Below are 27,583 nucleotides of genomic sequence, written 5' to 3' on the forward strand. Positions count from 1 at the left end.
TGAGTAGAATTTTAGGAAAGGGGTGTAAAGGGATATTATTAAGAATAGAAGTGTTTGATGTAATGTGCAATATACTATTTTTTTTTTCAATTCTCCCCACCAAGTTTTTTTTCTTATAAATAGTGGGGGAAAAGATTCAAAAATAGAAGTCAACAAGGTACGAAGTCCTGTCAGTTTTTAAATTACATTTGCTAGAAATAATCACATTCCTGTTGTATATCATTTCATAATAATTTCTTAAAAAATTACAAAATATTAACCCACACATACCTGCCCGTTCTATCCTCCCTTTGGGCGAGTCTCACTGCACCCCACGTTCCTGCAGTGTAGTGGCCTTGCCCTTGTCCTCCACTGGTACAGAGGGCAGCTGTCAATCATTCCTGCTAGTGGAGAGGCATAATAAGATGACGAATATTTCACTTTGGGGATGGCTTTGCAAAGTAGGTTTTAATTTCAAAATTTGCGTATGGATGTGTCTGATTCTGAGAATTGATAGTGCTCCAAATGAAATAACTTCTCTAAGCTATAAAGTCAAGAAAATGAACATCACTGTTTATGTTTTCTGTAATCTGAGAGGAGGGACAGTTCTGCTCCCTCAGAACCTGAATACATTTTCATTTACCCCTTTTTCTTTTATTGACTTCTTCAGGGTCTGTCATAGAAATCTATGTTTATCTGATGTAGATTTCAAACACCAAAGGCATGTTTGCCATGACGGGCGCCTATCTTGATTTTAAAAAGCACGCTGAGTGTTGCTGCCAGGTCTCCTCCCTAAGATTTCAAATTTGGATTTTGTGGTCTCCCTGACTGTCTTTGTTTAGGAATCCAGGAGCTCATCCCAGCAGTGCCTCTCCCGCTCCTACTTTGGCTGCTTCTTCCCTGGAGGACTCCATACTTAAAAACTCTCCGTCCTTTTCCTCTCTGCACCTCTCAGGCTCTCCTCGATTAGATACACAGAAGGAGAAACCCAGCTTTAAAAGTCTCTTATTCTCATTAAGATAATCTAAACTGGGTAGTATAGGAAGGCAATCCGATTTACTTACTCACTTACAATCTAATTTATTCTTAAATATGAGCATTGTGCTATAAAGAAACCATCCCTGAAGCTCTATTTTGGGGAGAAAAGGTAATTTAGGGCTTTGTCTTAAAAGATTACTGACTCTGTTACCAGGGAATATAACCATGCCCTCAGCCCTCTGCTATGCCTTTACAACCTCAGTTCCTATGTGGGCAGGATAGATAAAGTTAAGTCTGTTATGTTATTCTTGGAATTCTACTATTAAAATGCTTTGTTTACAGTATAAACTGAATATCTATTTGGCTAAGGCCATGAGAACTGTCTTTGTATGAAAGATGATACTGCTGAATTTACGTAGTGAACCTTGTCTATTTTCTGTTGTATTTGTATATATTCTTAGGGTCAATAAATTATGCTGTAAGAAATTTTCTATAAGGTTAAGGTAGAATTGGCAGTAAATTACTAAATTAACTTTTTTTTTTCAGCTTCGCGTTCCAGTCCAGTAATGCGAAGGAAAATATCTTTAAATACATATACACCTGCAAAGATCCTACCAACACCACCAGCTACCTTAAAGAGCGCTAAAGCAAACAGCAAACCAGGTTAGGGGGATGTCGAGTTTGTATATTCTGTGCTGCTCTCAAGAGAAGAGTAATAGTTTGCTTTTTAATTGTAAAATCTGCTTTTAATTAGAATCATTATACTTCCTACAGCATAATGATCCAAAGGGTTTAAAATCTATTAGTAGCCTATTGATACAGATTTAGTTTTTTATCTTAGTTGTCTGCCCTCTGCCACATTTGTTAATAAAATATGTTTCACATTCGCAGTTTCCCCCAATGGACTCTCATCTTTTGCTTTTCTGTTAAGCCTAACACATCATCTTTACATGAAATATTTTTCTCTTTCTTTGTATTTTAATATGTCCATTCTCAGTCTGATGCTATCACTTTGAAATTCAACTGTCTTTTATCAGCATTTCTCTACCTGAACCTCTGGGCACGTTTGATTGTGTCATTGATCCTTGCTGAAATACCCCTCGTACCCTGACCTCCAAGCTATTAAACTCTGTCTTGATATTCTTTCCTTTTCTCTGTTTCTTCTACTTTCCTTATTTGAAGATTCTCCTCCTTCCCACTTTCCTATCTGAGATGAGGACATTCTACCCTGTTCATTTCTTCTTACCCACATCTTTTTTCCTCAGAGAATTCCATACAGCTTTGTGGGTTTGGAAGCCCAGGTTGACTATTACTGGCATATATGAAAGCTACTGATGTGTGGATATTGATTTTATATCCCAAGATGCTACTATATTTCTTGATACTTCCAGGAGTCTCCTGGTTGAATATCTGGGATTTTCTAAGTATAAGATCATATCACCAGCAAAGAGTGAAAGTTTGACCTCCTCTGTCCCCATTTGGATACCCTTGTTATCCTTGCCTGATTGCATTGGCTAGGACTTCCAGCACTATGTTGAATGGTAATGGAAACATTGGGCATTCCCTGTCTTGTTCTAGTTCTAAGTGGAAAAGCTTTCAGTTTTACTCCATTCAGGATGATGTTGGCTATGGGTTTGTTACAGATGGCTTCTATTAGTTTAAGAAATTTCTCACCTATGCCTACTTCCTTAAGTGTTCTTATTAGAAAAAGATGCTGAATTTTGTTGAATGCTTCTTTCCCCCTATTGAGGGGATCATGTGGTCTTTGCTTTTGCTTCTATTTATGTGCTGAATTATGTTTATGGATTTGCATGTGTTGAACTGGCCTTGCATCCCTGGGATAAAGCCTGCCTGATTTTTCTAATGAATAGCTGTGTTCTATCTGCTAAGATTTTATTGAGTATTTTTGCATCAATATTCATTAATGATATTAGTCTGTAGTTTTATTTTTTTGTTGGATCCTTTCCTGGTTTTGGTATCAGGGTGATGTATGCTTTGTAGAAGAAGTCTGGGAGGTTTCCTTTCTTGTCAAGGTTTTGGAAAGGTTCTGCATATTATAGGTATGAGTCTTCTTTGAAGGTTTGGTAGCATTCTGATATAAACCATCTGGGTCCAGTACTGACTTTTTAATTGTTGTGCAGTTTCAGAGTTTGGTATTGGTCTGTTGAAGAGTTTTATTTTTCTTTCTGGTTAAGTCTAGGGAGGTGGTGCAACTCCAGGTATTGGTCCGTTTCTTCCATATTTTCAAATTTTGAGACATAGAGTTATTGTAGTAATCATTGATAATCTTTCATATCTCTAGGGTATTTGTTGTTATTTCTTCTTTTTTTTTTCTGGTTGAGGTTATTGGAGACCTTACTTTTCTGTTTTTAGTTAACCTGGCGCTCAGGTCATCAATTTATGTATCTTTTCAAAGAATCAACTTTCGTTTTGTTAATCTTGTGAATAGTTCTTTTGTTCTCAATTTAATTTAGTTCTGATTTTTTTTTTTTTCTTTTTTGCAGTTTTGGGCCATGGCCGGGTTTGAACCTGCCACCTCTAGTATATGAGGCTGGTGCCCTACTCCTTCGAGCCACAGGCACCACCCATTCTGATCTAACTTTGGTTATAGTATCCCACAGGTTTTGCTAGCTTGTGTCCTCATGGTCATTTTGTTCAAGGAATCTACTGATTTCCTTCTTTATCTTCTCTTTGAACCAGTTGTCATTGTTTATTTTCCATGACTTTGTGTGGGGATGAAAGTTTTGTCAGAGTTGAATTCTACTTTTATTCCACTGTGATCTGAAAATATATAAGGTATAATTTCTATTTTTTACATTTGTTGATATTTGATTTGTCTTCTAGGATATGATCGGTTTTGGAAAACGACCTACACGCTGACGAGAAGAACATATACTCAGTATTACTGGGGTGGAATGTTCTGTAGTAACATTATGCCCATTTGTTCTGTAGTTGTGTTCAAGTCCATTGTTTCTTTATTTAGTTTCTGCTTATAGGATCTGTACAGTTCTGTCTGAAGAGGCACAAGCCAAGTTGAAGTCCCCAACTTTTATGGTATTGCAGGATATCATATTGTTCAGACTAGGTTTGTTTTATATGTCTGGGAGCATTTAAGTTTTTTGAGTAGGTATTTAGGATTGAAATGTCTTCTTGTTGTATTATTCCCTTGTCAAACATATAGTGTCCATCATTGTGTGGACATTGTGTCGTTTTAAAACATAATGTATCTACAAATAAGATTGCGATTCCTGCTTGCTTCTGAATTCTATTTGCCTGAAATATTATTTTCCAGCCATTTACCCTGAGCCTTGTTTTGTCCTTTGAGGTTAGATGTGTTTCCGGAACACAGCATATACTTGGCTTGTGCCTTTTCTGTCCAGTCAGCCAGCTTGTACCTCTTCAGTGGGGAATTCAAGCCATTCATGTTTCTTAAGAGAATTGATAGATATGGTAGAGTTGTGCTCACCTTCTTTTGTGGAGCTCTCTTTCCTAGTTTTCTCATCTGGACCATTGTGAAAGCTGTGTAAGACCCCAACCCTCACCTGTTGGGGTTTTACTTAGTCCTTCAGTTTCTGGATGTCCTTTTTTTTAAGTCAGATTATTTTATTATATGGTCTAGTTTTCTTGCTATTTTTTTTTTTATTATTGTTTAGGGTTCAATGAGGGCACAAAAAAAAACAGGTCACACTGATTGGATTTGGTAGGTAAAGTCCCTCCTAGAATTGTGTCCCGCCCCCCGTTTTGGGGTGTCTTTACTTTGCTAGAGGTCCATTCTGATGGTCAGTGTATAGTACGGGTCCTGTACAACCAGTCTTGTTATGACATATTTTCTCAGTGTTTGCTTATTGGTGAAGGATTTGATTTCTCCACCAAATATGAAACTTAGGTTAGCAGGATACAGAATCCTAGGCTGAAAATTGCTTTGTTTAAGAAATTGAAGACAGGTGAGATTTCTGCTGAAAAGTCAGCTGTCACCATAAGGTTTTTACCCTTGTGGGTAAGATGTTGCTTATGCCTGGCTGCTTGCAGAATTTTCTCTTTCATTTTGACCTTGGATAGATTAACTACTCTGTGTCTAGGAGATGCTCTGTTTGAAATGAGTGGCCCTGGAGTCCTGTGACTGTGCAGTATATGTATTTCCATGTCTCTCACAATGCTTGGGAAATTCTCCAGCATGGTGTCTTGGAGTTTGCAAGCGTTCAGGACTCTCTTCTCCTTCTGGGATACCTGTGATTTGTATGTTTACACACTTTGTGTAATCCTGTATATCTCTAGGAAATTGTCTGCTTTTTCTCTTCTTTTACGCTACTTCTAATGCTTGGGTATTTCAAAATTCTTGTTTTCGAGTTCTTGGATTCTTTCTTCTCCATATCCTATTTTGTTGCTGAGACTGCATACTGTGTTTTCAAACTCCTTAAATGCCTCTTTCAATACCTTAAACTCTATCCTTCCTAATTATGTCCAGATCCTTGGTGACTTTGTCTTTAATTTTGTTGATTTCTTGGGAGCAATTTTTGGACTTTTTTTTTTTTCCACCTTCTCAGTTCCATTCACCTTATTTGCCATGAATATTCTGAATTCTATTTTTGTCATTTTGACAATTTTTTTAAGAATGGTATTTTCAGCTGCATCTCTATTGTAATCTTTTGAGGGAGTTGCTGTGTGCTGAATTTTCATGTTGCCAGGGTTCTTCTGCTGATTCCTCCCCATGTGTGTTTTCAGTTGTTTTTTTGTTTTGTTTTGTTTTTTTTTATATTTTAAGCTACAAGTTAGGCTGTCCCTAAATCATTGTTGAAAGATATTCTAGTTGGGGTCTCTTAGGTATCTCACAGGAGGCAGTTGGGCCAACCAAGGGCACAGCTATCTGCTGGCAAGAGAGCTGTTAAACATGCTCTGGGTGTGTTTAGATGCCCAGTCACGTGGGCTGGTAACAACCAGATGTGGATGTGAGGCAGGGCCCATCTCGTTTCATTTCTGCACCCTGTCTGTTCCCATAAGGTGCCAGTGGAAGAGAAACTGGCCTCTGTAACCCTTGCTTCTGCAGTCACTATGGGGGCTGGGCAGATCCAAAGCTCCTTTTGTCTTTCTGGGCCTGGTAGTGGGGTAGCCCCTCCAGGCTGTCTGAGCTAGACTAGCATTCCTGACTCACCTGTGTAGAAGGACATGTAGCTGCGCCCTGTGAGGAAGGGGGACTTGTCCTTCTGGATTCCTCAGTTGATTCTTACTGCCTGCTTCTGTTTACTGTTCAGTGCCTTTGAGGAATTGTTCCTCATATTTAGTGCAGAGTGTAAACTCTTGTCTGTGGGAAGATGTGGTCTGACAGGAGCTTATGCGCCTAGAGTAGAAGTGTAACTACGCAGAACAGCTTTCTGGATAACCCATTAGGCCTTGAAGTTCATTCCAATACAGAAGGATAATCCCCAAGTCAAGGGTGATTCTGGTGTTCTCACCAGCTAGCTTTTCAGAGAGTAGTAAACAAAAGACGTAGGAGGAAATGGATGCTGGGGCAGGGAATGACGAGTTCCGTTTTAAGCATGTTTAAGTATATGGTTTTTGTCAGGTATCTATAAAGAGAGTCCAGTAGGCAGTTGGATATACATATCTTGAGCTAAGTGAAAAGTTCTAGGACTGAAGTATAAATGTGAAAATTGTTAGCACAATGGATAGTAGTTAAAAATGGCACCTGTGGCTCAGTGAGTAGGGCACTGGCCCCATATACCGAGGATGGCAGATTCAAACCCAGCCCCAACTGAACTGCAACCAAAAAATAGCCGGGCGTTGTAGTGGGCGCCTGTAGTCCCAGCTGCTCGGGAGGCTGAGACAGGAGAATCACGGAAGCCCAAGAGCTGGAGGTTGCTGTGAGTCCTGTGACGTCATGGCACTCTACCCGAGGGCGGTACAGTGAGACTGTCTCTACAAAAAAAAAAAAAAATTACGGAAGTGAATTAATTTCCTAGGAAGAATGGAGGGTGAAATGAGAAATTTATGAACACAGGCTGTTGACTTTATGTTGAATTCTAAAAAGTAAATGGCTAAAAATGCCATATTAAAATATTTATAGTGTGTCGTTTATATCACTAGTGTAATAAGGATTGTTGTGTTCTTTGAACTTGGTTGCTTGTGTGGCTCTAAGCAGCAGTTTGCTGGTCTTCTGTTTGTCTGTGTAGCTGCAGGTGGACCTTCTGGGGCAGTTGTACCTAGTACCTCATCTCGGAAAAAGAACATAACTAGCAAAACAGAAATGCATGAACACAAAAAAACCACTGGGAAAAAGAAATGAAATCTTAGCAGAAGCTGGAACTTCTTATAAAAATAACATGGTCAATAGAAAAAAACATGTAACAAAGTTTGGCTGAAAACTGTCAAAGCAAGTAATTTATTTTCATTATGCATCTCTGTATTCATTTAAAAATGTTTTTAAATCTAGAGGATTCTTTGAATATATTCAGGTAAGGAACATTTGTCATGATCTGGAACTGTTTAAAACGATATTATTAGCATTCTATGAGCAGCAAAACTTACAGTGATAAAGGTTGGTATTTGTTGCTGAGGTGTTTACTCTGTGCGGTGGTAACTAAACGTAAAAGCCCAGCTGGCCTGCACCAAAGTCACACCAAGCACTGACCTCCGTGTACGTTGCCATTTTCGTAGAATTGCATCTTAGGTATAAAAACCATTAGTGTGGGTTAAACTTTGACAGTCAGGATTATACATTAGAGACTTTTTAAAAGGCATATTTCCAAAGAGATTTCACTAACCATTTAGATTAGAAAATGTTTCTCCATTGTTACAGTGACATGTACGCTGCGTACTTAATAACTGGAGTATTAGTGCACGGGTTATTTTTTCAGTCTGTGTTTTGAGTTTCTTTTATTGTATATTGTTTACAAATATTGCATATATGGCTGAGAAAACTACACCTTTATGTACATAAATATGCCCATTAATTTATAGAAAATATTTTCTTTACATATTTCCTTACCATAAGAGGTGCTTTGTTCATCAGGAAAATTTTTGCTTCATCCATTGGAAGAAAGGCACCTTTTTAGTTTCTTTTTAATAGACATAGTTGACAAGTTTATAAATGTTACACTTATTTTCATAGTTCTTTTTAGATCTAGGAACTCAGTTCAAAAATGGAAACCATCAATGTTAATGCAGAAGCAATCTGAACTCTATGAAGTTAGTAGGGATTGTGTATAGCGTCTGTTTTTACCATTTCCATTCTTATCAGTTGATCTCACTAAGAAAGCTAAGAGATTGAACATTTGAAAGAAATTGTCTTTATAAATGATTAGATTTTGAAGGGAAATTGAGATCATTGTGTTGTGATTTCATCTATGATGTGAAAAAAATTATTATACTTGGTGCTTTCTTTCCCTAATGCACAAATAATTGTGAACCACTTGAAATGACTTATACTGTAATACACCCAGTGCAACCTGCTAAGAATTCCATGCAGTGCTGGTTACACAACTTAAATTGCTAAAGCTTTAGCTTAAAGTTTATGTTTAGAAAAATTATTGAATTCTTATAGTATGAATACAAATATGGTTATTCTTCAAAAGAGGGACTCTCCTAACCTTTAATCATTATAATATGAATTAACTTTTAGAAAATAAGCATTTTACATGTTAGTTGTTTTAAAAGGTATCAAATGCTAAAGTCACATATAATATATACAATTAAAAGTTCACATACTTCACAAGAATATAAATGAATTATATGGAGACATGTCTTACAAACAGTTGAATGTACCCGAGTTTTCTGTATGTGAAAATGTGGTTAATGTGCTCAATGTAAAGGTAAGGAAACTACTTTTATTTTTTAAGTGGGATTGAATTAAAATGTTATTTCCAGAATCAGAGAGTGACTTCAATTGTAAATTATTTTTTTCTTTTCTTTATTCCTTTTCTTGCAGTTTTCAAAGTAGAAAGAATGAGAAAAACTACCTTTATATTAAACAGTACTTATCGTAGGTACAATTTGTTTTTGGCCCTACCACAGCAATGTATTGTTTTCCAATGTAGAAAGTACCGTACAACTCACTTGCCCCTTGGCACACAAGACTTGCTGCTTCGCTGTTGTCAGCAGGCTCAGTAGTGCTGCTGTGCAGACTAGGTAGTCTATCCGCAAGAACCTTAGATCATTTTCAAAAACAAAAAGTCTACTGTATCAGAGCAAGAAATAATAGTCATCACTATTTAGTGGAAATTTGACTGAACCATCTGTTTTTCACTTGATTCTTTCCCCAGAAGATGTAGGTTTTCTAGTCTTAAGTACTAGAAGATATTTCTACTTGAAGCTCAATCCTCCAGTCAAACCGTCTGGCTACCCTGAGATATTAATTATCCAGTCCCTTCACCCCTAAAAACACTACATCTACGCTTACATAACTTTGCCCTTAAAGTCTGCTGGTGGTTCTCCTGCTCTTATTTAAGTGAGCTACATAGTTTATTTTCCACCCCTAGCAAATTTAGGGGGATATTATAGCCATCTCAGGTTCAGAAGAGTGTGCTAAATGCCCTCTCATGCTCTCTGTGAATAGCAAATAGAGGTGGAAGGGAGACAGTGAAGTGTCAGAAATACCTGACAAATGTGCTTAATATACACAGAGCACAAGGACGGCAGATAGCAATTTGGGGAGAAAAGTTAAAAGTTGTTCAAGAAATACCAAATTAAGACTCATTAGCCAGGGGAAAGTTCTGTGCTGATGAGGGTCACCCAGATTTTGTTTCAGGTTCTGTTGACTCCATCTGACCTACACGTCCATTGTTAACCTGCTTCCGTGCCAGTTGAACTAAGATTTCACTTTTTTTCTGTGTTCATACTTTGGTAAAAGCTCTCAGTCTCTGTGAGTGTGTAAGGGTTTGCTTTCCATATCCTGTGTGGTGTTTTATCCTCGCCTTATTATTGGACAGTGTAGACTGCCTGCATTATTCTTACCAGGGCTTGGGGCTCAGATCTCTCCTATCAGGAATGGTCTGGCATGTTTAGCCTTTTTCTTATTCTCTTTCCCTGTAGGAGGAGCTGTCACAAACAGCAGAGTCCTTCCAAAGGAGTCACATGTGACAGGAGTCCACAGGGAAACAGCCCTTTCTTTGTACAGAATCATGAGTACCAGAATATTACCATGTAAAATGTCTTCATATGGGTCAGTTTTGGTGGAAAGTCTACTTTCTCTTTTTAGAGAGCAGAGCACTCTATAAAATCTACTCACTGTGTACTATCCACGTGTTTTGTGTTAAAGCTCCTTCACTGAATACCCCACTGGTATATTTTTATTAAGTGCTCCTCTCGTGGTCCACGTGCTTTGTTAGGGGTTGCCAGAGATAAAATCTCTTTCTACACAGGGGTTTCTGTTAGTTCCTTATTTTATTATCTGTGGTTTATACTTTACACTTTTTCTATATAGCGTGTGGCTATATTTCCTGGGGCATTTACATTTGTGGCTGTTTTTCCTTGTAAATTTTACTTTTCTCATTATAAAAATGTCCCCCTTTTCTCCACTGGACACTTTTTGTCCTCTAGTTTAAATTGTCTGCTTTAAGATCATGACTCATACACATTTTGTCTTTTGTTTACCTGATATCTATCTTTTTATTTTTTGATATTTATGTCATTTTGTTTTAAGTATTTCGTATAGTGGATTTTGCTTTGTGATTCAATTTTAAGGTTTTTTTTTAATAGATGAAGGTAGTCTGTTTATACATATTTATGTGTATATTTCTTTGCTTTTAGAATTTGCTGTTTCTATTTTTTTTAATTCCTTTATCTTTCTGTAACAATACTTTTTATTGCACTGAAAACGCCACTTGAAACTGGCTTAAATAATAAGAAAATTAATTATTAGACATTTCTGAAGGTGTGAAGATGACAATGGTTCCAGGCGCAGTTCTGTCAGACATAATGTCTTCAGAACCAAGGTTATCTTCCTGTCTCTGGCATAGTATTGACTTTATCCCATAGTTATTTCCCCTCACGTTTATAACTTGACTGTCAGTGGCAATCACAACTGCATAACTTCTTTGTTCACGTTCAGCACAACAGATGTTGAGGGAAATTCTACCCCAAGTGTGGAAAACCTGCTCATTCCTGTCAGTGTCATTGGGCCAGTTTATTTGGTGTTATGTTCACCTGGATGAGTAACGTTCTCCAGGAGAATCCGTGAACTTACTGACCCTAGAGCTGGTGATGGGGTCAGGTCCAGAAGCCTCACACTGATGATATGATCTGTATCATGGGGGCTCTTGGTGCCTTGTGGTATGTTTAGCATTGTCTCTGCCTAGCTGGGAGGTGTTGAGATAGTCAGTTACGACAGTGAGCCAAAGCAAGGGTAACAAATTGTAATGTTATGAGCCAGCTCCTCACTGCCGCCATGAACCAGGCATGGGTCATTCAGATGACTGGCAGTGCAGGCAGAGGAAAGTTTCACTGCTGAGGAGCAGTGAACAAATGACTCCTGGCATCGTGGACCTGGGGGCTGAAGACGGAGAGAAGCCAGGAGTAGAGAAACAGAGTGGAGAAGAATGTCGCAGTCTGTCATCCCAACAATAAGGAGGTCTCGGTGGAAGCACCCAAAAAGTGTCTCTCTCAGTCAAAGCCCCCTGATAAGGAGACCTCAGAATGGAGGTACCTAGTCTAGGAATACACCTGGGTGTGTGGGCATGGCCAGCCCTGGGACGTCTTAAATTCTGCTGCAGCTCTCTCTGGAGACTGCAGTGCACTGGCTATGTTCTAAGTCTCACGTGGGAGGCAGCTATCCCCCGTGAAGCCTGTCAGGTCTTTGTCAGTTGCCTATGGTCCACCCTGAAAGGCTAGGTTTTTTTGTCTGGAATCTGTCTTCTTGCCTCAGCCTCTACCGTAAATGCCAGTACCCCCATCCAAGCTGTGGCAGTCAAAAATGACTCCAAATGTCCCTTGTAGACAGAATGGCTGCAAGTTAAAAACAATTGCGCTAAAGTACATGATCATATGGCAGAGAGAGGAATATACTCGTATGAACAAAGGCAGCATTTTAACAGGAAGAAAGAGGGTGTGCACGCACACTGGCGATGGATGGTGACCGGCAGCTCACGCTGCACACTGCATGCTGCACTCTCAATGTGGTGTCTGGTCTGATACGGCCCCTTTATGCCGGTAGTTTTCTCCTGAACTATGGTTTAGAATTAGTGTGTTTAATTCCCCCCCCCCCACTATTTTGTATCCCTTCATTTTGCTTTTTCTTTAATTCAACTAATATGTTGTGTAGTTATTTTTTACTTACTTTTTATTTGTGTACATTCACGAAGTAAAAATATAACCTTGCTATATTTATGTATTGCAATGTGGTGGTGCTGGGGCCTTCCTTCAGCATCTATCCCTGGAGGAGCCACTTTGCAGCCACTAAGCAAGCGGCCGTCACCTGCCTCCCTCCCGTCCCGGCTCCTCTGCATGTCCGTGGTCCAGCATTCCCTTCTCTGCTTCCACGTGTACACGTTCTTTAGCTCCCGCTTACAAGTGAGAACATGCAGCATTTGTGAGTGAGTTGTTTGACTTAGGATAATGGCCTCCAGTTCCATCTTTGTTGCTGCAAAAGACGTGACTGTTTCTCATGGCTGAAGAACGCTCCGTGTGTGTGTGTGTACCACACTTGCTGTATCTTTTCCTCCGCTGATGGACACATGGGCTGATTCCTTATCTTTGTTATTATGAATGGTGCTGTAATAATCATATGAATCCAAGTATTCTTTAGATAAATGATTCCTTTCTCCTTGCACAGGTAGATACCCAGTATTGGGACAGCCAGGTCATGTGGATGCCTTTTATTTTTTTCTCTTGCCTAATTGCTCACTTTTAGTTCTTTGAGAAATTTCCATACTGTTTTCTATAGATGTTGTACTAATTTCTGTTTATGCAACAGTGTCCAAGAATTCCCTTTCCTCTGCATTTTTTTTTTTTTTTTTTTTTGGTTTTTTGGCCGGGGCTGGGTTTGAACCCACCACCTCTGGCATATGGGACTGGCGCCCTACTCCTTGAGCCACAGGCGCCGCCCTCCTCTGCATTTTTGACAACATCGGTTATTTTTGGTCTTCTCAATAACAGCCATTCTGATTGGTGTAAGATAGTAGCTCATTGTGGTTTTAATGTACATTTCTCTGATCAGTGATATGGAAATTTTTTCATATGTTGGCCATTTGTTTATCTTCTTTTGAAAAATGTCTGTTCATGTCCTTAGCCTACTTTCAAATGGGATTATTTGGGTTTTGTTGTTGAGTTGTTGAAATCCTTATATGCACATAAATTCTGGATCTTGGTCCGATGTTTACTTGGCAGGTGTTTTCTCCGAGTCTTAAGGTTGCTTGTTCACTGTGGGGATTATTTCTTCTGCTGTGCAGAAGCTTGTTAGTTTAAGTAAGTCCTATTTGTGTATTTTTGTTTTTGTTGACTGTGCCTTTGAGGTCTTAGCCATGAGCACTTTGTCCACACAACATCCAAAAGGGCTTCCTCTGAGTTTCCTTCTAGTGTTTTTTTTTTTTTTTTTTTTTTTCTTTATTGTTGGGGATTCATTGAGGGTACAATAAGCCAGTTACACTGATTGCAATTGTTAGGTAAAGTCCCTCTTGCAATCATGTCTTGCCCCCATAAAGTGTGACACACACTAAGGCCCCACCCCACTCCCTCCCTCTCTCTTTCTGCTTCCCCCCCCATAACCTTAATTGTCATTAATTGTCCTCATATCAAGATTGAGTACATAGGATTCATGCTTCTCCATTCTTGTGATGCTTTACTAAGAATAATGTCTTCCACTTCCATCCAGGTTAATACGAAGGATGTAAAGTCTCCATTTTTTTTAATGGCTGAATAGTATTCCATGGTATACATATACCACAGCTTGTTAATCCATTCCTGGGTTGGTGGGCATTTAGGCTGTTTCCACATTTTGGCGATTGTAAATTGAGCTGCAATAAACAGTCTAGTACAAGTGTCCTTATGATAAAAGGATTTTTTTCCTTCTGGGTAGATGCCCAGTAATGGGATTGCAGGATCGAATGGGAGGTCTAGGTTGAGTGCTTTGAGGTTTCTCCATACTTCCTTCCAGAAAGGTTGTACTAGTTTGCAGTCCCACCAGCAGTGTAAAAGTGTTCCCTTCTCTCCACATCCACGCCAGCATCTGCAGTTTTGAGATTTTGTGATGTGGGCCATTCTCTCTGGGGTTAGATGATATCTCAGGGATGTTTTGATTTGCATTTCTCTAATATATAGAGATGATGAACATTTTTTCATGTGTTTGTTAGCCATTCGTCTGTCGTCTTTAGAGAAAGTTCTATTCATGTCTCTTGCCCATTGATATAAGGGATTGTTGGCTTTTTTCATGTGGATTAATTTGAGTTCTCTATAGATCCTGGTTATCAAGCTTTTGTCTGATTGAAAATATGCAAATATCCTTTCCCATTGTGTGGGTTGTCTCTTTGCTTTGGTTATCGTCACCTTAGCTGTACAGAAGCTTTTCAGTTTAATGAAGTCCCATTTGTTTATTTTTGTTGTTGTTGCAATTGCCATGGCAGTCTTCTTCATGAAGTCTTCCCCCAGGCCAATATCTTCCAGTGTTTTTCCTATGCTTTCTTTGAGGATTTTTATTGTTTCGTGCCTTAAATTTAAGTCCTTTATCCATCTTGAATCAATTTTTGTGAGTGGGGAAAGGTGTGGGTCCAGTTTCAGTCTTTTACACGCAGACATCCAATTCTCCCAACACCATTTATTGAATAGGGAGTCTTTCCCCCAAGGTAAGTTCTTGTTTGGTTTATCGAAGATTAGGTGGTTGTAAGATGTTAGTTTCATTTCTTGGTGTTCAATTCGATTCCAAGTGTCTATGTCTCTGTTTTTGTGCCAGTACCATGCTGTCTTGACCACTATGGCTTTGTAGTACAGACTAAAATCTGGTATGCTGATGCCCCCAGCTTTATTTTTGTTACTAAGAACTGCCTTAGCTATACGGGGTTTTTTCCGGTTCCATACAAAACGCAGAATCATTTTTTCCAAATCTTGAAAGTACGATGTAGGTACTTTGATAGGAATGGCATTGAATAGGTAGATTGCTTTGGGAAGTATAGACATTTTAACAATGTTGATTCTTCCCATCCATGAGCATGGTATGTTCTTCCATTTGTTAATATCCTCTGCTATTTCCTTTCTGAGGAGTTCATAGTTTTCTTTATAGAGGTCCTTCACCTCCTTCGTTAGGTATATTCCTAGGTATTTCATTTTCTTTGAAACTATGGTGAAGGGAGTTGTGTCCTTAATTAGCTTCTCCTCTTGACTGTTATTGGTGTATACAAAGGCTACTGACTTGTGGACATTGATTTTATATCCTGAAACATTACTGTATTTTTTGATGACTTCTAGGAGTCTTGTGGTTGAGTCTTTGGGGTTCTCTAAGTATAAGATCATGTCGTCAGCAAAGAGGGAGAGTTTGACCTCCTCTGCTCCCATTTGGATTCCCTTTATTTCCTTGTCTTGCCTAATTGTATTGGCTAGAACTTCCAGCACTATGTTGAATAGTAAAGGTGACAGAGGACAACCTTGTCTGGTTCCAGTTCTAAGAGGAAAAGCTTTCAGTTTTACTCCATTCAGTAAAATATTGGCTGTGGGTTTGTCATAGATAGCTTCAATCAGTTTTAGAAATGTGCCACCTATGCCTATACTCTTCAGTGTTCTAATTAGAAAAGGATGCTGGATTTTATCAAATGCTTTTTCTGCATCTATTGAGAGGATCATGTGATCTTTATTTTTGCCTCTGTTAATATGGTGGATAACGTTTATGGACTTGCGTATGTTGAACCAGCCTTGCATCCCTGGGATGAAGCCTGCTTGATCATGATGAATGACTTTTTTGATGATAAGCTGTAATCTATTGGCTAGGATTTTGTTGAGAATTTTTCCATCTATATTCATGAGTGAGATTGGTCTGAAATTCTCCTTTTTGTTTGGGTCTTTTCCTGGTTTTGGTATCAGGGTGATGTTTGCTTCATAGAATGTGTTGGGGAAGATTCCTTCTTCCTCAATTTTTTGGAATAATTTCTGCAGTACAGGAATAAGCTCTTCCTTGAAGGTTTGATAGAATTCTGGAGTGAAGCCATCTGGACCAGGGCATTTTTTAGTTGGAAGCTTTTTTATTGTTTCTTTGATCTCAGTGCTTGAAATTGGTCTGTTCAGGAGGTCTATTTCTTCCTGGCCAAGTCTAGGGAGAGGGTGTGATTCCAAATATTGATCCATTTCCTTCACATTGTCAAATTTCTGGGCATACAGTTTCTGGTAGTATTCAGAGATGATCTCTTGTATCTCTGTGGGATCAGTTGTTATTTCCCCTTTATCATTTCTGATTGAGGTTACTAGAGATTTTACTTTTCTATTTCTAGTTAGTCTGGCCAATGGTTTATCTATTTTATTTATTTTTTCAAAAAACCAACTCCTTGTTTCATTAATTTTCTGAATGATTCTTTTGTTTTCAATTTCATTGATCTCTGATTTGATTTTGGAGATTTCTTTTCTTCTACTGAGTTTAGGCTTAGATTGTTCTTCTTTTTCCAATTCCATAAGGTCTCTTGTGAGATTGTTGATGTGCTCTCTGTCTGTTTTTCGAATGTAGGCATCTAAAGCGATGAATTTTCCTCTCAAAACTGCTTTTGCAGTATCCCACAGGTTTTGGTAGCTTGTGTCTTCATTGTTGTTATGCTTAAGGAAGTTAGTGATTTCCTGTTTGATTTCTTCCTGCACCCATCTGTTATTCAACAGAAGATTGTTTAATTTCCATGCCTTTGGATGGGGTCGAGCATTTTTGTTAGAGTTGAGTTCCACCTTTAGTGCCTTATGGTCTGAAAAGATACAAGGTAAAATTTCAATTCTTTTGATTCTGTTGATATTTGTTTTGTGTCCCAGGATATGATCAATTTTGGAGAATGTTCCATGGGGTGATGAGAAGAATGTATATTCTTTATCTTTGGGGTGGAGTGTTCTATATGCGTCTATCAAGCATAATTGTTCTAGGGTCTCATTTAAATCTCTTATATCTTTGTTTAATTTCTGTTTAGAGGATCTGTCCAGCTCTGTAAGAGGTGTGTTAAAGTCCCCTGTTATGATGGTATTATCAGATATCATATTGCTCAGACTGAGTAAGGTCTGTTTCAAGAATCTGGGAGCATTTAAATTTGGTGCATAGATATTTAGAATTGAAATGTCTTCTTGTTGTAGTTTTCCCTTGACCAATATAAAGTGACCATCTTTGTCTTTTTTGACTTTAGTTGCTTTAAATCCACATGTATCTGAAAATAAGATTGCAACTCCTCTTTTCTTCTGAATTCCATTTGCCTGAAAAATTGTCTTCCAACCCTTGACTCGGAGCTTTAATTTGTCTTTTGAAGCCAGGTGCGTTTCTTGCAGACAGCAAATGGATGGCTTGTGTTTTTTAATCCAGTCAGCCAATCTATGTCTCTTCAGTGGGGAATTCAAGCCATTAACATTTATGGAGATAATTGATAAGTGTGGTAGTATTCTATTCGTCTTATTTGGTGAGAGTCCATTGCTTAGTTTTATCTTTTGCATCAGTGTGGAGGTTAGGTTCTGTCCTTTGATTTCTGAGTTCTTACTTTGCTGCTGATCCATTGTGGTGGTCAGTGTGCAGAACAGGTTGAAGTATTCCCTGTAGAGCTGGTCTTGTTGTGGTGAATTTCCTCAATGTTTGTATATCCGTAAATGATTTGATTTCTCCATCAATTTTGAAGCTTAGCTTAGCAGGGTACAGAATTCTGGGCTGGAAATTGTTCTGTTTAAGTAGATTAAAGGTAGATGACCATTGTCTTCTTGCTTGGAAAGTTTCATTAGAGAAGTCTGAGGTCACTCTGATGGATTTGCCCCTGTAGGTCAACTGGCGCTTACTCCTGGCAGCTTGCAGAATCTTTTCTTTTGTCTTGACTTTGGACAGGTTCATCACAATGTGTCTTGGAGAAGCTCGGTTAGAGTTGAGGCGACCTGGGGTCCGATAGCCCTCTGAAAGCAGTGTGTCAGAATCTTTGGTGATGTTTGGGAAATTTTCTTTTATAATATTCTCTAGTATGGCTTCCATTCCTCTGGGGCATTCTTCTTCCCCTTCTGGAATTCCTATAACTCGTATGTTGGAACGTTTCATAAAGTCCCATAATTCTGACAGTGAACGTTCTGCTTTCTCTCTCTTCTTTTCTGCCTCTTTTACTATCTGAGTTATCTCAAAAACTTTGTCTTCTACCTCTGAAATTCTTTCTTCTGCATGGTCTAACCTGTTGCTGATACTTTCCATTGCATCTTTAAGTTCCCTGATTGACTGTTTCATTTCCTTCAGCTCTGCTATATCCTTTTTATATTCTTCATATCGTTCATCTCTGATTTGATTCTGTTTTTGGATTTCCTTTTGGTTATTTTCCACTTTATTAGCAGTTTCCTTCATTGTTTCCATCATTTCTTTCATTGTTTTCAACATGTGTATTCTAAATTCCCTTTCTGTCATTCCTAACATTTCTATACTGGTGGAATCCTCTGCAGTAGCTACCTCATGGTCCGTTGGCGGGGTTGTTCTGGACTGGTTCTTCATGTTGCCTGGAGTTTTCTGCTGATTCTTCCTCATGAGTGATTTCTTTTATCTGTTTCCTTGCCCTAATTTTCCTTTCACTTCCTCTTGCTCTTTAAGTTCTTGTGCCTGTGGACTAAGGGTTACAGGACCAGAAAGGTGAGAAGGTTGAAGAGCAAAAAAGGGATGAAAGAAAGGAGGACCGAGTGATAAGAAAAAAAAGAAAGATAGAGAAAGGAGGGGGGTAGGGATAAGGAATATTGACAAAAAGAAGAGAAGCACAGAAAGAGGGAGACAGGGCAATATAGGTGTACAGTAGGGTACTTTGACACAACCTTAAAAAACCCCACCTTCTGGGGGTTGGGTGCCCAGTTGGGTGGTTCCCTTGAGGTCAGCAGCTCTTTGCTAACCTGGTCAGACACAGTACCCCACCTCCACCAAGTAGAGAGGAAAGACAAAAATGCTATAAATCAAACCAAAACAAGCAAACAGAAAACTTTATGGCGATAAAATTGGGTGAAAAACCAAGTGATAGTGGTAGAAACACTAGCAAAAATGAAGTTGTAGTTATTAAAAAAGGCAGCAATGAGAAATTATAATTAAACTAGAAAAATTGAGAAAGAAAAAGGGATCTGTATGGAAAAGATTGAAATTAAGAAACAAAAGAACATCAACAACGTCAAAATAAACAAACAAAAAAACCCAACCAAACAAAAAAAAAGAAAAAAAAAATACACAACCAAAAACAAAGCAGTTTGTATATGTTGTTGAATATTGTCTGGGCAACACGTGGTCTTTTGGGGTATGAGATGTTAGTCACAGTTCTGATACGACTGGAGGCTGCTGATTTCTCAAACCCCAGCAGGTAGACACCCTAAATCTCTCTTCAGCCCACTTAAAAGGCACTTTGAACTTGTAAACTTGCTGAGCAGAAGCTTTCCCAGCTTTCTCGCTGGAATCACTGCTGAAGTGGCTATCCACTTACTCAGTGTGCCAAAACCCGTCTCACTCTGCCCCTGAGGGTTAGGGCTGCAAGGCGGCTCAGACCCCACCCTTAGGCTACTTGGTTGCTGGGTTACCAGCTCCCACCCGTTTCTAGCTCTGCGACCCTGAGGGCGGAGCTTGCCGGGGCAGATCACTGACAATGGATCCGTGTGACCCACCGCCAAACACTATTAGCTCCGTCTGGCTCAGCGGCTCAGACTGGGGCCCTAGACAACGGCCAAAGTTCTCCGCACTCCCACTCAGGCCTTCCCCAAGGCAGTTCAACTCAGTGCCAAGTCCAAGGACATCAAAAGAGTTCACAGGTAAGGCCTTTCTGGTTTGCAGTCTCGCTGCTACTGAACTTACAGTTGTGGGCGGGTTTAGACGGGTTGAACACACGCGACCACTTGCCGGTTTTCCACTGTTTTAGTCCTCCTCTTGGGGTCCAGAAGTCTCTCGCTGACTCCCTGTATCCTCATAGGAGTGATGATAGGCAGTTCCCACCAGCCAGAGATGGCCTGGAGTCCTATCTCCCCAGACTCACGGTGCCCAGATGCCAGGAAGCTGTTACTCGGCTGCCATCTTGCTCCAAAACCCCTCCTTCTAGTGTTTTTATAGTGTCAGTTCTTACATTCAGGTTTTTAATCCATGTTGAGCTGGGTTTTGTACATGGTGAGAGATGGGGCCCAGTTTCATTTTCTGCATCTGGCTGTCCGGTTTACTGATTTAGGTGTCCTTCCCCCAGGGTGTGTTCTTGTTGATTTTGTCGAAGATAAGTCAGCTGTAAGTATGTGGCTTTATTTCTGAGTTCTCTGTTTTGTTCTGCTGATCTATATGTCTATTTTTATACCAGGATCATGCTGTTTTGGTTACTGTAGTCTTGTGGTATAATTTTAAATTGGGCTATATGACGACCTCAGCTTTGTTTTTTTTTTTTTGCTTAGGATTGCTATTCGGGATCTTTTTTGGATCCATATGAATTTTAAATTGTTTTTTTCTAATCCTGTGAAAAATAACATTGGTATTTTGATAGGGATTTCAGTGAACCTATGGATTGCTTTGGGCGTTGCAGTCACTTTAACAATATTAATCCTTCCTATCCGGGAGAATGGGATATTTTTGCTTTTTTTGTGTGTCATCTACAATTCCTTTCATTGCTGTTTTGTCGTTTTCCTTTAGAGATCTTTCATTTCCTTGGTTAAAGATAAGCCTAGGTATGTCTGTGTGTGTGTGTGTGTGTGCATGTGTTTATTTATTTGTAGCTATTGTAAGTAGAATTGCCTCCTTGATTTGCTTCTTGGCCAGATCATTATGGGTATAAAGAAATGTACTAATTTTTGTATGTTGCTTTTGCAGCTTGAAACTACTGAATTCATTTATTAGATCTGAAGAGTTTTTAGTCAAGTCTTTAGGTTGTCCTAGATTTTAGATCATAGAGGCAGTGAGCAGGCATAATTTGACTTCCTCTTTTTCAATTTGGAAGCCTTTCATTTTTTCTCTTGCCTAATGGCTCTCTGGCTAGGACTTCCAGGACTGTGTTGAGTAAGTGTGGTAATAATGGACATCCTTGTCTTGTTCCAGTTCTTAGAACGCTTTCAGCTTCTCCCTGCCAAGTATGTTGTTGGCTGTGGGTTTGTCACAAATAGTTTATTATTTCGATGTACTGCATATAATCCTTCTATGCCCAGTTTGTTGAGAGTTTTTATCTTGAAGGGATGCTGAATTTTATCAAATGCTTTTTCTGTGTCTATTATGATGACCATATGGTTTTTGTTCTTAATTTTATGTGATATATTTAGTATATTTAATCTCTTAAGATGTTATTTTTTGACTCCCTGCTCTGAGCAGTATCCCAATCAGTCTATTTCTACTTTTTCCTCTAATGCACAGTTTTAATTGATGATGTTATTTCTTTGGTTTTGGTGTTCACCTTTATGCCTGTGAATATTTTTATGCCTTTAATATACGCTTGTCATTTTTAATGCTATATTTTAAGTCCTTGATTAATCAAGATAAAGAGGTTGTCCCACTGCATGTCCTCTTCGCCTTCCATTAGTTTACCCCTCTGCGTTTGTTACCGCACAGCCTTATTTTAGGAGCCTTTATTCGTTCCTCTCCGTTTCTTTTCCGACCTTGTAGCTTACGTTGCAGCTCCTGTGGCGATTTGGCCATGCTGTTTCTGGTCCCCTGTGTATCTCTATGAACTCTTTGTTTCCTGAAGAACACTCCTTAAGTCACAGTAGGATGTGTGTCATACTTTTCATGGGCTCAGTGGATTCATTATTTCTGTTGAGTGATTTTTATCTGCAATTATTACTTATTCTTTTTCTCCTTAGTGCTTTTTACATGAACACCATACAGATTTATTCTCAATTATCACTTATCTTTAACTGAGGTGAGTTTCTCTCTGGCTCATCTATTTGACAGGAATTTGTATGATACACAGGGTAACATTCTGAGCTGACCCAGCCCTCCCTGCGTTACAGGGAAGCTGCCTGTGACAGGACCGTGTGCTTGAGAGAGCTGTTTTAACCTGTGTTCTCTCCAGTCAACAAGGAGTGGCGACGGCAGGGCTCTCCTCTTTGCAGTTTCCTGCCTCGCGCCTTCGTCACCTCTAGCTGCCCCTGTACATGTGGCACGGCCGCACTTTCTCCCTGGGCTCTACCCCTCCTGCTCCTGTGGTGCCAGGTTGCAGCCGGGAAATCCTCTACCTCTGGCATTCATCCCATTTCCATCACCTCAGACAAGGAACTGACTTCTCTCAGATTGTACATCTACTTTGTATTATTTTGGTCTGATGACTTTGAAATCTGGAGCTGTTTGACCTTTATTGTATTTGGCAGTTATACTAGTTTTGTTGAAGATAGTTGAATATGTTTCTGTTTATATGTGGGGGTAATTTTTTATTGAATTTCTCCTTCGTTTTCAAGGCATCTTTCCTTTTGTGGTTAATAAATATCCTTTGACAAGAAGAATGAAGAGGATGAGTAGAAAGAACGGAAGGAGAAGCCTGCGCCTCTTTTAGGCGTCTCATCGCAGCTGTATTTTTTAAATGAAGTTAATTCCAGTCTTGCCTATAGGGGTGTTGCAGAATCAAATGAAATATTTGAAGTAAAGAGCAGTTTGAAGCATTATTGTTGTTTTGTTTTAATAGTATTACGTAGTCCAAATGTTAGCCCGGCCTGTGTTTCCAGTGGCATTTCAGCATTTGTGCCGTCAAGGACGTTGTAGGTAGCTCCCATATCTTACGACTGCTCCTGTTGCTGGGGAACAGCCTGCCTGGTAACAATCTGACGGACCCCTTCTCTGCTGCCCCCCCAAATCGAGGTTATTCTCTACCATTTTCTCTCTTTAAAAATTTTTAAAATAAGATAATCCTGTCCTTCCTAAAGCAGTGCTTAATTTATAAAACACACACAGTATTTCACAAGATGAAATCAGGCGTGCCCTCCCACCCACCCGCCACTCACATTGTGTGTGGTGTGAGTGGCACCATGGTGTGACCCAGGTGAGATAATGGTACACAGAGTGGATGGAATCTATTCTGTAGCACTTACACAGATGTAACTCGATGAGGAAAGCAGGCTATTTCTTTGTCATTTCATGTACAGTACTTCAGGAGTACTTGATATATGAAAAGATGTTTTTTTAAGATAAAAATGAATGTGCCTTCTGAAATTATTTTGCTACTTTTAAAAACCATGGATTTTTCTGAAGCTAGTCAATGATAAATAGAACGTTCAATGATAAAGGCGGGTGGGTGGGTAGGTGGATGGACAGAAGGAAAATGAGGGGACAAGAGAAAGTAAGGAGAGGTAAGGCAGAGAATTAATATTATTGCTGATATGAAGAAAGACCTTGGAAACCAAATAATTAGAACCTGTTTCTTTCATTCCACATAGAAATGCTAAATTGTCTTACAATGCCTGTACTCAAAACTCATGACAAAATAGGACCTGGGAGTCCCCAGTGCTGCTATAGCCAGCACAGTTTTGTATAACTGGTATTTCATTGATCATCCAGAAACCTTCTTGATGCCTCCCTCTCGGTGGGGGGGAGAAGGGTGAGTGAGCCCAGGAGAGCTCACTGGAGAGAACAGAGTCAGCTCCACCTGCCACCTGAGGGAAATGCAGTTACTCACAAAAGAAAGGAAAATGGAGAGATTCACCACCCACGGATAGCATGGAATCCCTTCCAAAGTCCTCTAAGAACTGGAAACTGTCCAGATTGGAAGCATGTGACTGAAGGCCCCACATGCTCATTCCGTAGACTGGACAGGAGAACAGAGCACTGAATAGATGTTTCAGTTTCATTTTTGGCAATGAGATTTGTTTATGTAAAGATATTTCTATTGAGCTGCTTGGTTATGATGGCGTTAAGGTAATTAGCAGGCAGGAGATTGCACAGTTCTGTTGCAGGGACAGTACTGGCCCTCTCCTGGTCCCCCCAGGAGAATGCTTTAAAAAGTTCTTAATATTACAGTATAAACTGCTGGAGACAGGGATGGTTTTCTACCTAATAGAATCCCAAATAAAGTATGTGTTCTAAGATATTATTGTGTAAATTGTAAAAGCTTTGTAAAATAATGTCAATCTAAAGTGAAAAAAAATGTTTTTTCAATCATCTGTTACTTCCCTACTGCAGTAAAACCTTCACTTTCCATGATCTGTGTCAGTTACTGTCCTAAGGCATCTTTATGTAGTTGCAATTACTGTACCATAAACATACAATTTTCCTTTCCTAGGTTCTTTAGGCCATATTAAATGATGTTTCTTATGTTACAGAGTATTTATAATGTTCATAATTACCACTTTAAAATTTTGGCATTTTATTTTGAGATAAGATCTTACTTTGTCACCCAGGCTAGAGTACAGTGGTGAGATTATAGCTCACTATAACCTTGAACTCCTGGGCTCATGCAATCTTCCCATCTTGGCCTCCCAAAATGCTGGGATTACAGGCATGAGCCACCACTCCTGGCCCTAAAATTTGTATTATAGTCATACACACACACAATCTAGAAAATCAGATGTTCCCGAAACGTATCAAAAGAGCTTTGGCTCCCTGCCTTTTTTTGTCCTTAACATCCACCAACTCACCAAGTCCCACTTTCTAAAGGCTTTGCTTCTAAGACAACTAGCTTTTTCTTCGGACATTTTCTTCCTCATTTTTATATAATAACCCACCTATAATTTCCTTACGTTTTGATTTAACAATTTTAGATGTTGTCTGGTAAGAAATCAACTTTCTAAACTCTATTTTTCCTCTCTTCCCTTTAATTTTAAATCATTAAGCAGTGCTTAACAGTATTAATAGCTATGTATAAATATTTTTATTGCTATGACAAGTAGAATCTTTTTTATACAATTTTTTTTCTCCTTGGAATTGTTTCTTTGATTTTTTTTTTTATCCAGTGTATGGATTTCAAGGTATTCAGATTCTTCCATAAATATGTAGAGCAGAATTAACAGTTATTTCCAACATGACAGATTACCAGTTAGTCCATTTTTCCTCCCTAACTATCCTATTGTCAACATTAGAAATTGGGCCGAGAAAAAAACAATGGCAGATACTGAGAAATCAATTCAATGTCATCTTCTTATTCCTAAGACTTGTAATGAATGAAGGATTGATAAAGTTAATTTTTAAATTTAGACAGGGAGGCATTTATACATTGAAAAGGGCCAAAGAAATTCAAAATGCCTTAAGTCATATAGCCAGTTAAATGCAGGTGGCAGACTTCAAGATCGAATAGGCAGAAAAATTAGGTAAGTGTATTTTGAATCCAAGGGATGCAGGCTACACAGCAACTCCTCCTTCAGGCCATAGAAAGCTTAGTGTAGCCACTATAGACAGTGCCTATTCAGGGCACAGTCTAGCCCTTTGCCAGACCAAAGTCTCTGAACACAGAAAAAGCAGCCCCCAGATTGACGTACAGGGTGACTTCAGAGTTTTGGTGCTCGAAACCAATTCCTCCTCAGTGGGAAACACTTACCTTTTACCGTTGGGACAGTTTAGAATTAAGTAAATGAATATTTAAGGGGATCAAACGAAACAATATCTATATATTTTTGCCTTAAAGAATCACTACATTTTTATCATTTTATGTAATTGTATTTAGGAAAATTTGGCCAATTGTAGTCACCAGTTCAGCCTTGTGGTTCCAATTTTAATATATGTGATTGATTTAATTTTAAGTTGAAATCAAATTTATTGGACTTATAAGAATTACATGAACATATAGGAATATTTGTTAGACATGTAAAATATTTAGAATGCAGTTTTAAATGTTTATGCAGGTATCATGAACTCAGCAGGTGAATCAAGGAAATGGGACTGAACATTATTCGAAAACCCTTCAAAAAGTGAGGAAAATTTACGGATTTACCACAGGACATGATCTTTAAGTTGGACTTCAATGCCTAAGGATTTTGAATTTGTAACTTTAGTAGATTAAGCATTTTAAAAACCAAACTGCTCTCTAAATAATTTTTTTTGTGTTCCCAAACTACCCTCAAGGGCATTAAAAAAACTTACTTTAACAGACTCCCCTCACTCTGCTCCAGTCTGGGGTGCGCTCAGCCCACTTCCCTACCTCCCAGTGTTTTCTAGACCCTGCCTCTGCCTTTCCCTGAGTCACCTGGCACATGGTCATGCTCAGCATTCTTCCAGAAAGTGGGAAGGTGAACAGGGAAAGCCACTGGTGTTCCCACAGCCTTGTGTTCGAGCCCCTCCCCCTGGCCAGTTCGCTTTTCTCCCGTCTTTGGTGCTTTTGAGTGCAGCTGCACTGCTCATTAAATTCATTTATCACAAAGCCGGGCGTGGGCGCTCACGCCTGTAATCCCAGCAGTCTGGGAGGCCGAGGTGAGTGGATTCCTTGAGCTCAGAAGTTTGAGACCAGCCTGAGCAAGAGCAAGACCCCATCTTTAGTAAAAATAGAAAAACAGAGGCAAGAGGATCACTTGAGCCCATGACCTTGAGGTTGCTGTGAACTATGATGCCGCAGCTCTCTAGCTAGGATGCCACAGTTAGAAAAATAAATCAATAATAAATAAATTCCTTATCACAATTGTGGTGTGCTTTCACCTTTCCAGAAATTTGTTGACACCTCTCATGTGATGGTTTTTTTGTTCACACTCTCTTTATGGCTTACTATTTTTTTTATTTCTACAGTTTTGGAGTAGTTTGGGAAGGAGGTGTAGCTAGATCGCACAAGTTCAACTTTCATTTAATGGGAATCATTACAGTGTTTGTAACAGTCCCTTAGTTTTAACATGATGTGTTTAAACGTCCCATATTATAGAGCATGTGAATTCCTTCCCTTTTTCCCTGTACCTTGTTTTTTTCAGATTAATTATTTCCTCCCAGTACATTACAAGAAGTGGAGTTACGGAGTAAAAAGTTTAGAGGGATACACCATGGAGAGGCAGGAAGAGCGTGGGCTTTGGAGACGCTGCAGTTCAGCTCCTCACTCTGCCCAGCCGGGGGATAGCTGATTGACGTTTTCATCTACCAGAGTCTCAGTACTCAAATTCAGGTTAAGAGACAGTATTCTAAAGATTAAACTATTCTGCAAAGTAGATAAAATGAAAAGCAAATAAAGAAAATTTAAAGTAGCTATACGTCTGGCTTAAAAAACAAAAGGAAAGTACACACCTTGGCGTCAGTATCTTACTCTGTAACCTCCTGAACAGATTTTTGATTCCACTACTTACCATTTTCCACCCTTTACTTCTGAATTTTGTCAAATAGCACAGACCCTACAGGCTATCTAAGGTAGGCATCTGAGGGTTGAATCATGCTAACTAGAGCTTAGCAATTGGTCTTATAATAAAAATGAGTTCTTACTTAGCAGCTTTTTATAATATACATAAGAAGTTATTATACCTTTCTGGAATCTTGCCAGCTTTAAATTTTTTTCGTAGACTCAGTTCCTTTTATCATATAGTTGATTAGATATTCCTGCTCTTCTTTTTATTTCCACTTCTAAATATTACAGGGGTACAAATGTTTTGGTTCCATGGGTGGCCTTTGTTACACTGGAGTCTGGCTGTAAGTGTGCCC

The 27,583-nt window shown here is 39.1% G+C and overlaps 1 protein-coding gene across 14 annotated transcripts in view; it reads left to right on the forward strand.

Annotated features, from left to right (window-relative positions):
• Positions 1-27,355, forward strand: part of PPIP5K2 (diphosphoinositol pentakisphosphate kinase 2) — a 96,320-nt gene extending 68,965 nt beyond the window's left edge. For 13 of the 14 annotated variants that reach the window (XM_053566358.1, XM_053566360.1, XM_053566366.1 and 10 more), the window contains 2 exons: positions 1,504-1,620; positions 7,125-8,825. In XM_053566358.1, the coding sequence (XP_053422333.1) occupies positions 1,504-1,620; positions 7,125-7,237 (230 nt within the window). In that variant the 3' untranslated portion in view covers positions 7,238-8,825. Of the gene's footprint in view, positions 1-1,503; positions 1,621-7,124; positions 8,826-26,868 lie in introns of those variants that run through there. The other variant, XM_053566361.1, reaches the window with a different exon arrangement.
• Positions 27,356-27,583: the final 228 nt, after the last annotated feature.

This window comes from Nycticebus coucang, chromosome 17 (assembly GCF_027406575.1).
Source record: "Nycticebus coucang isolate mNycCou1 chromosome 17, mNycCou1.pri, whole genome shotgun sequence".
Taxonomy (NCBI): domain Eukaryota; kingdom Metazoa; phylum Chordata; class Mammalia; order Primates; family Lorisidae; genus Nycticebus; species Nycticebus coucang.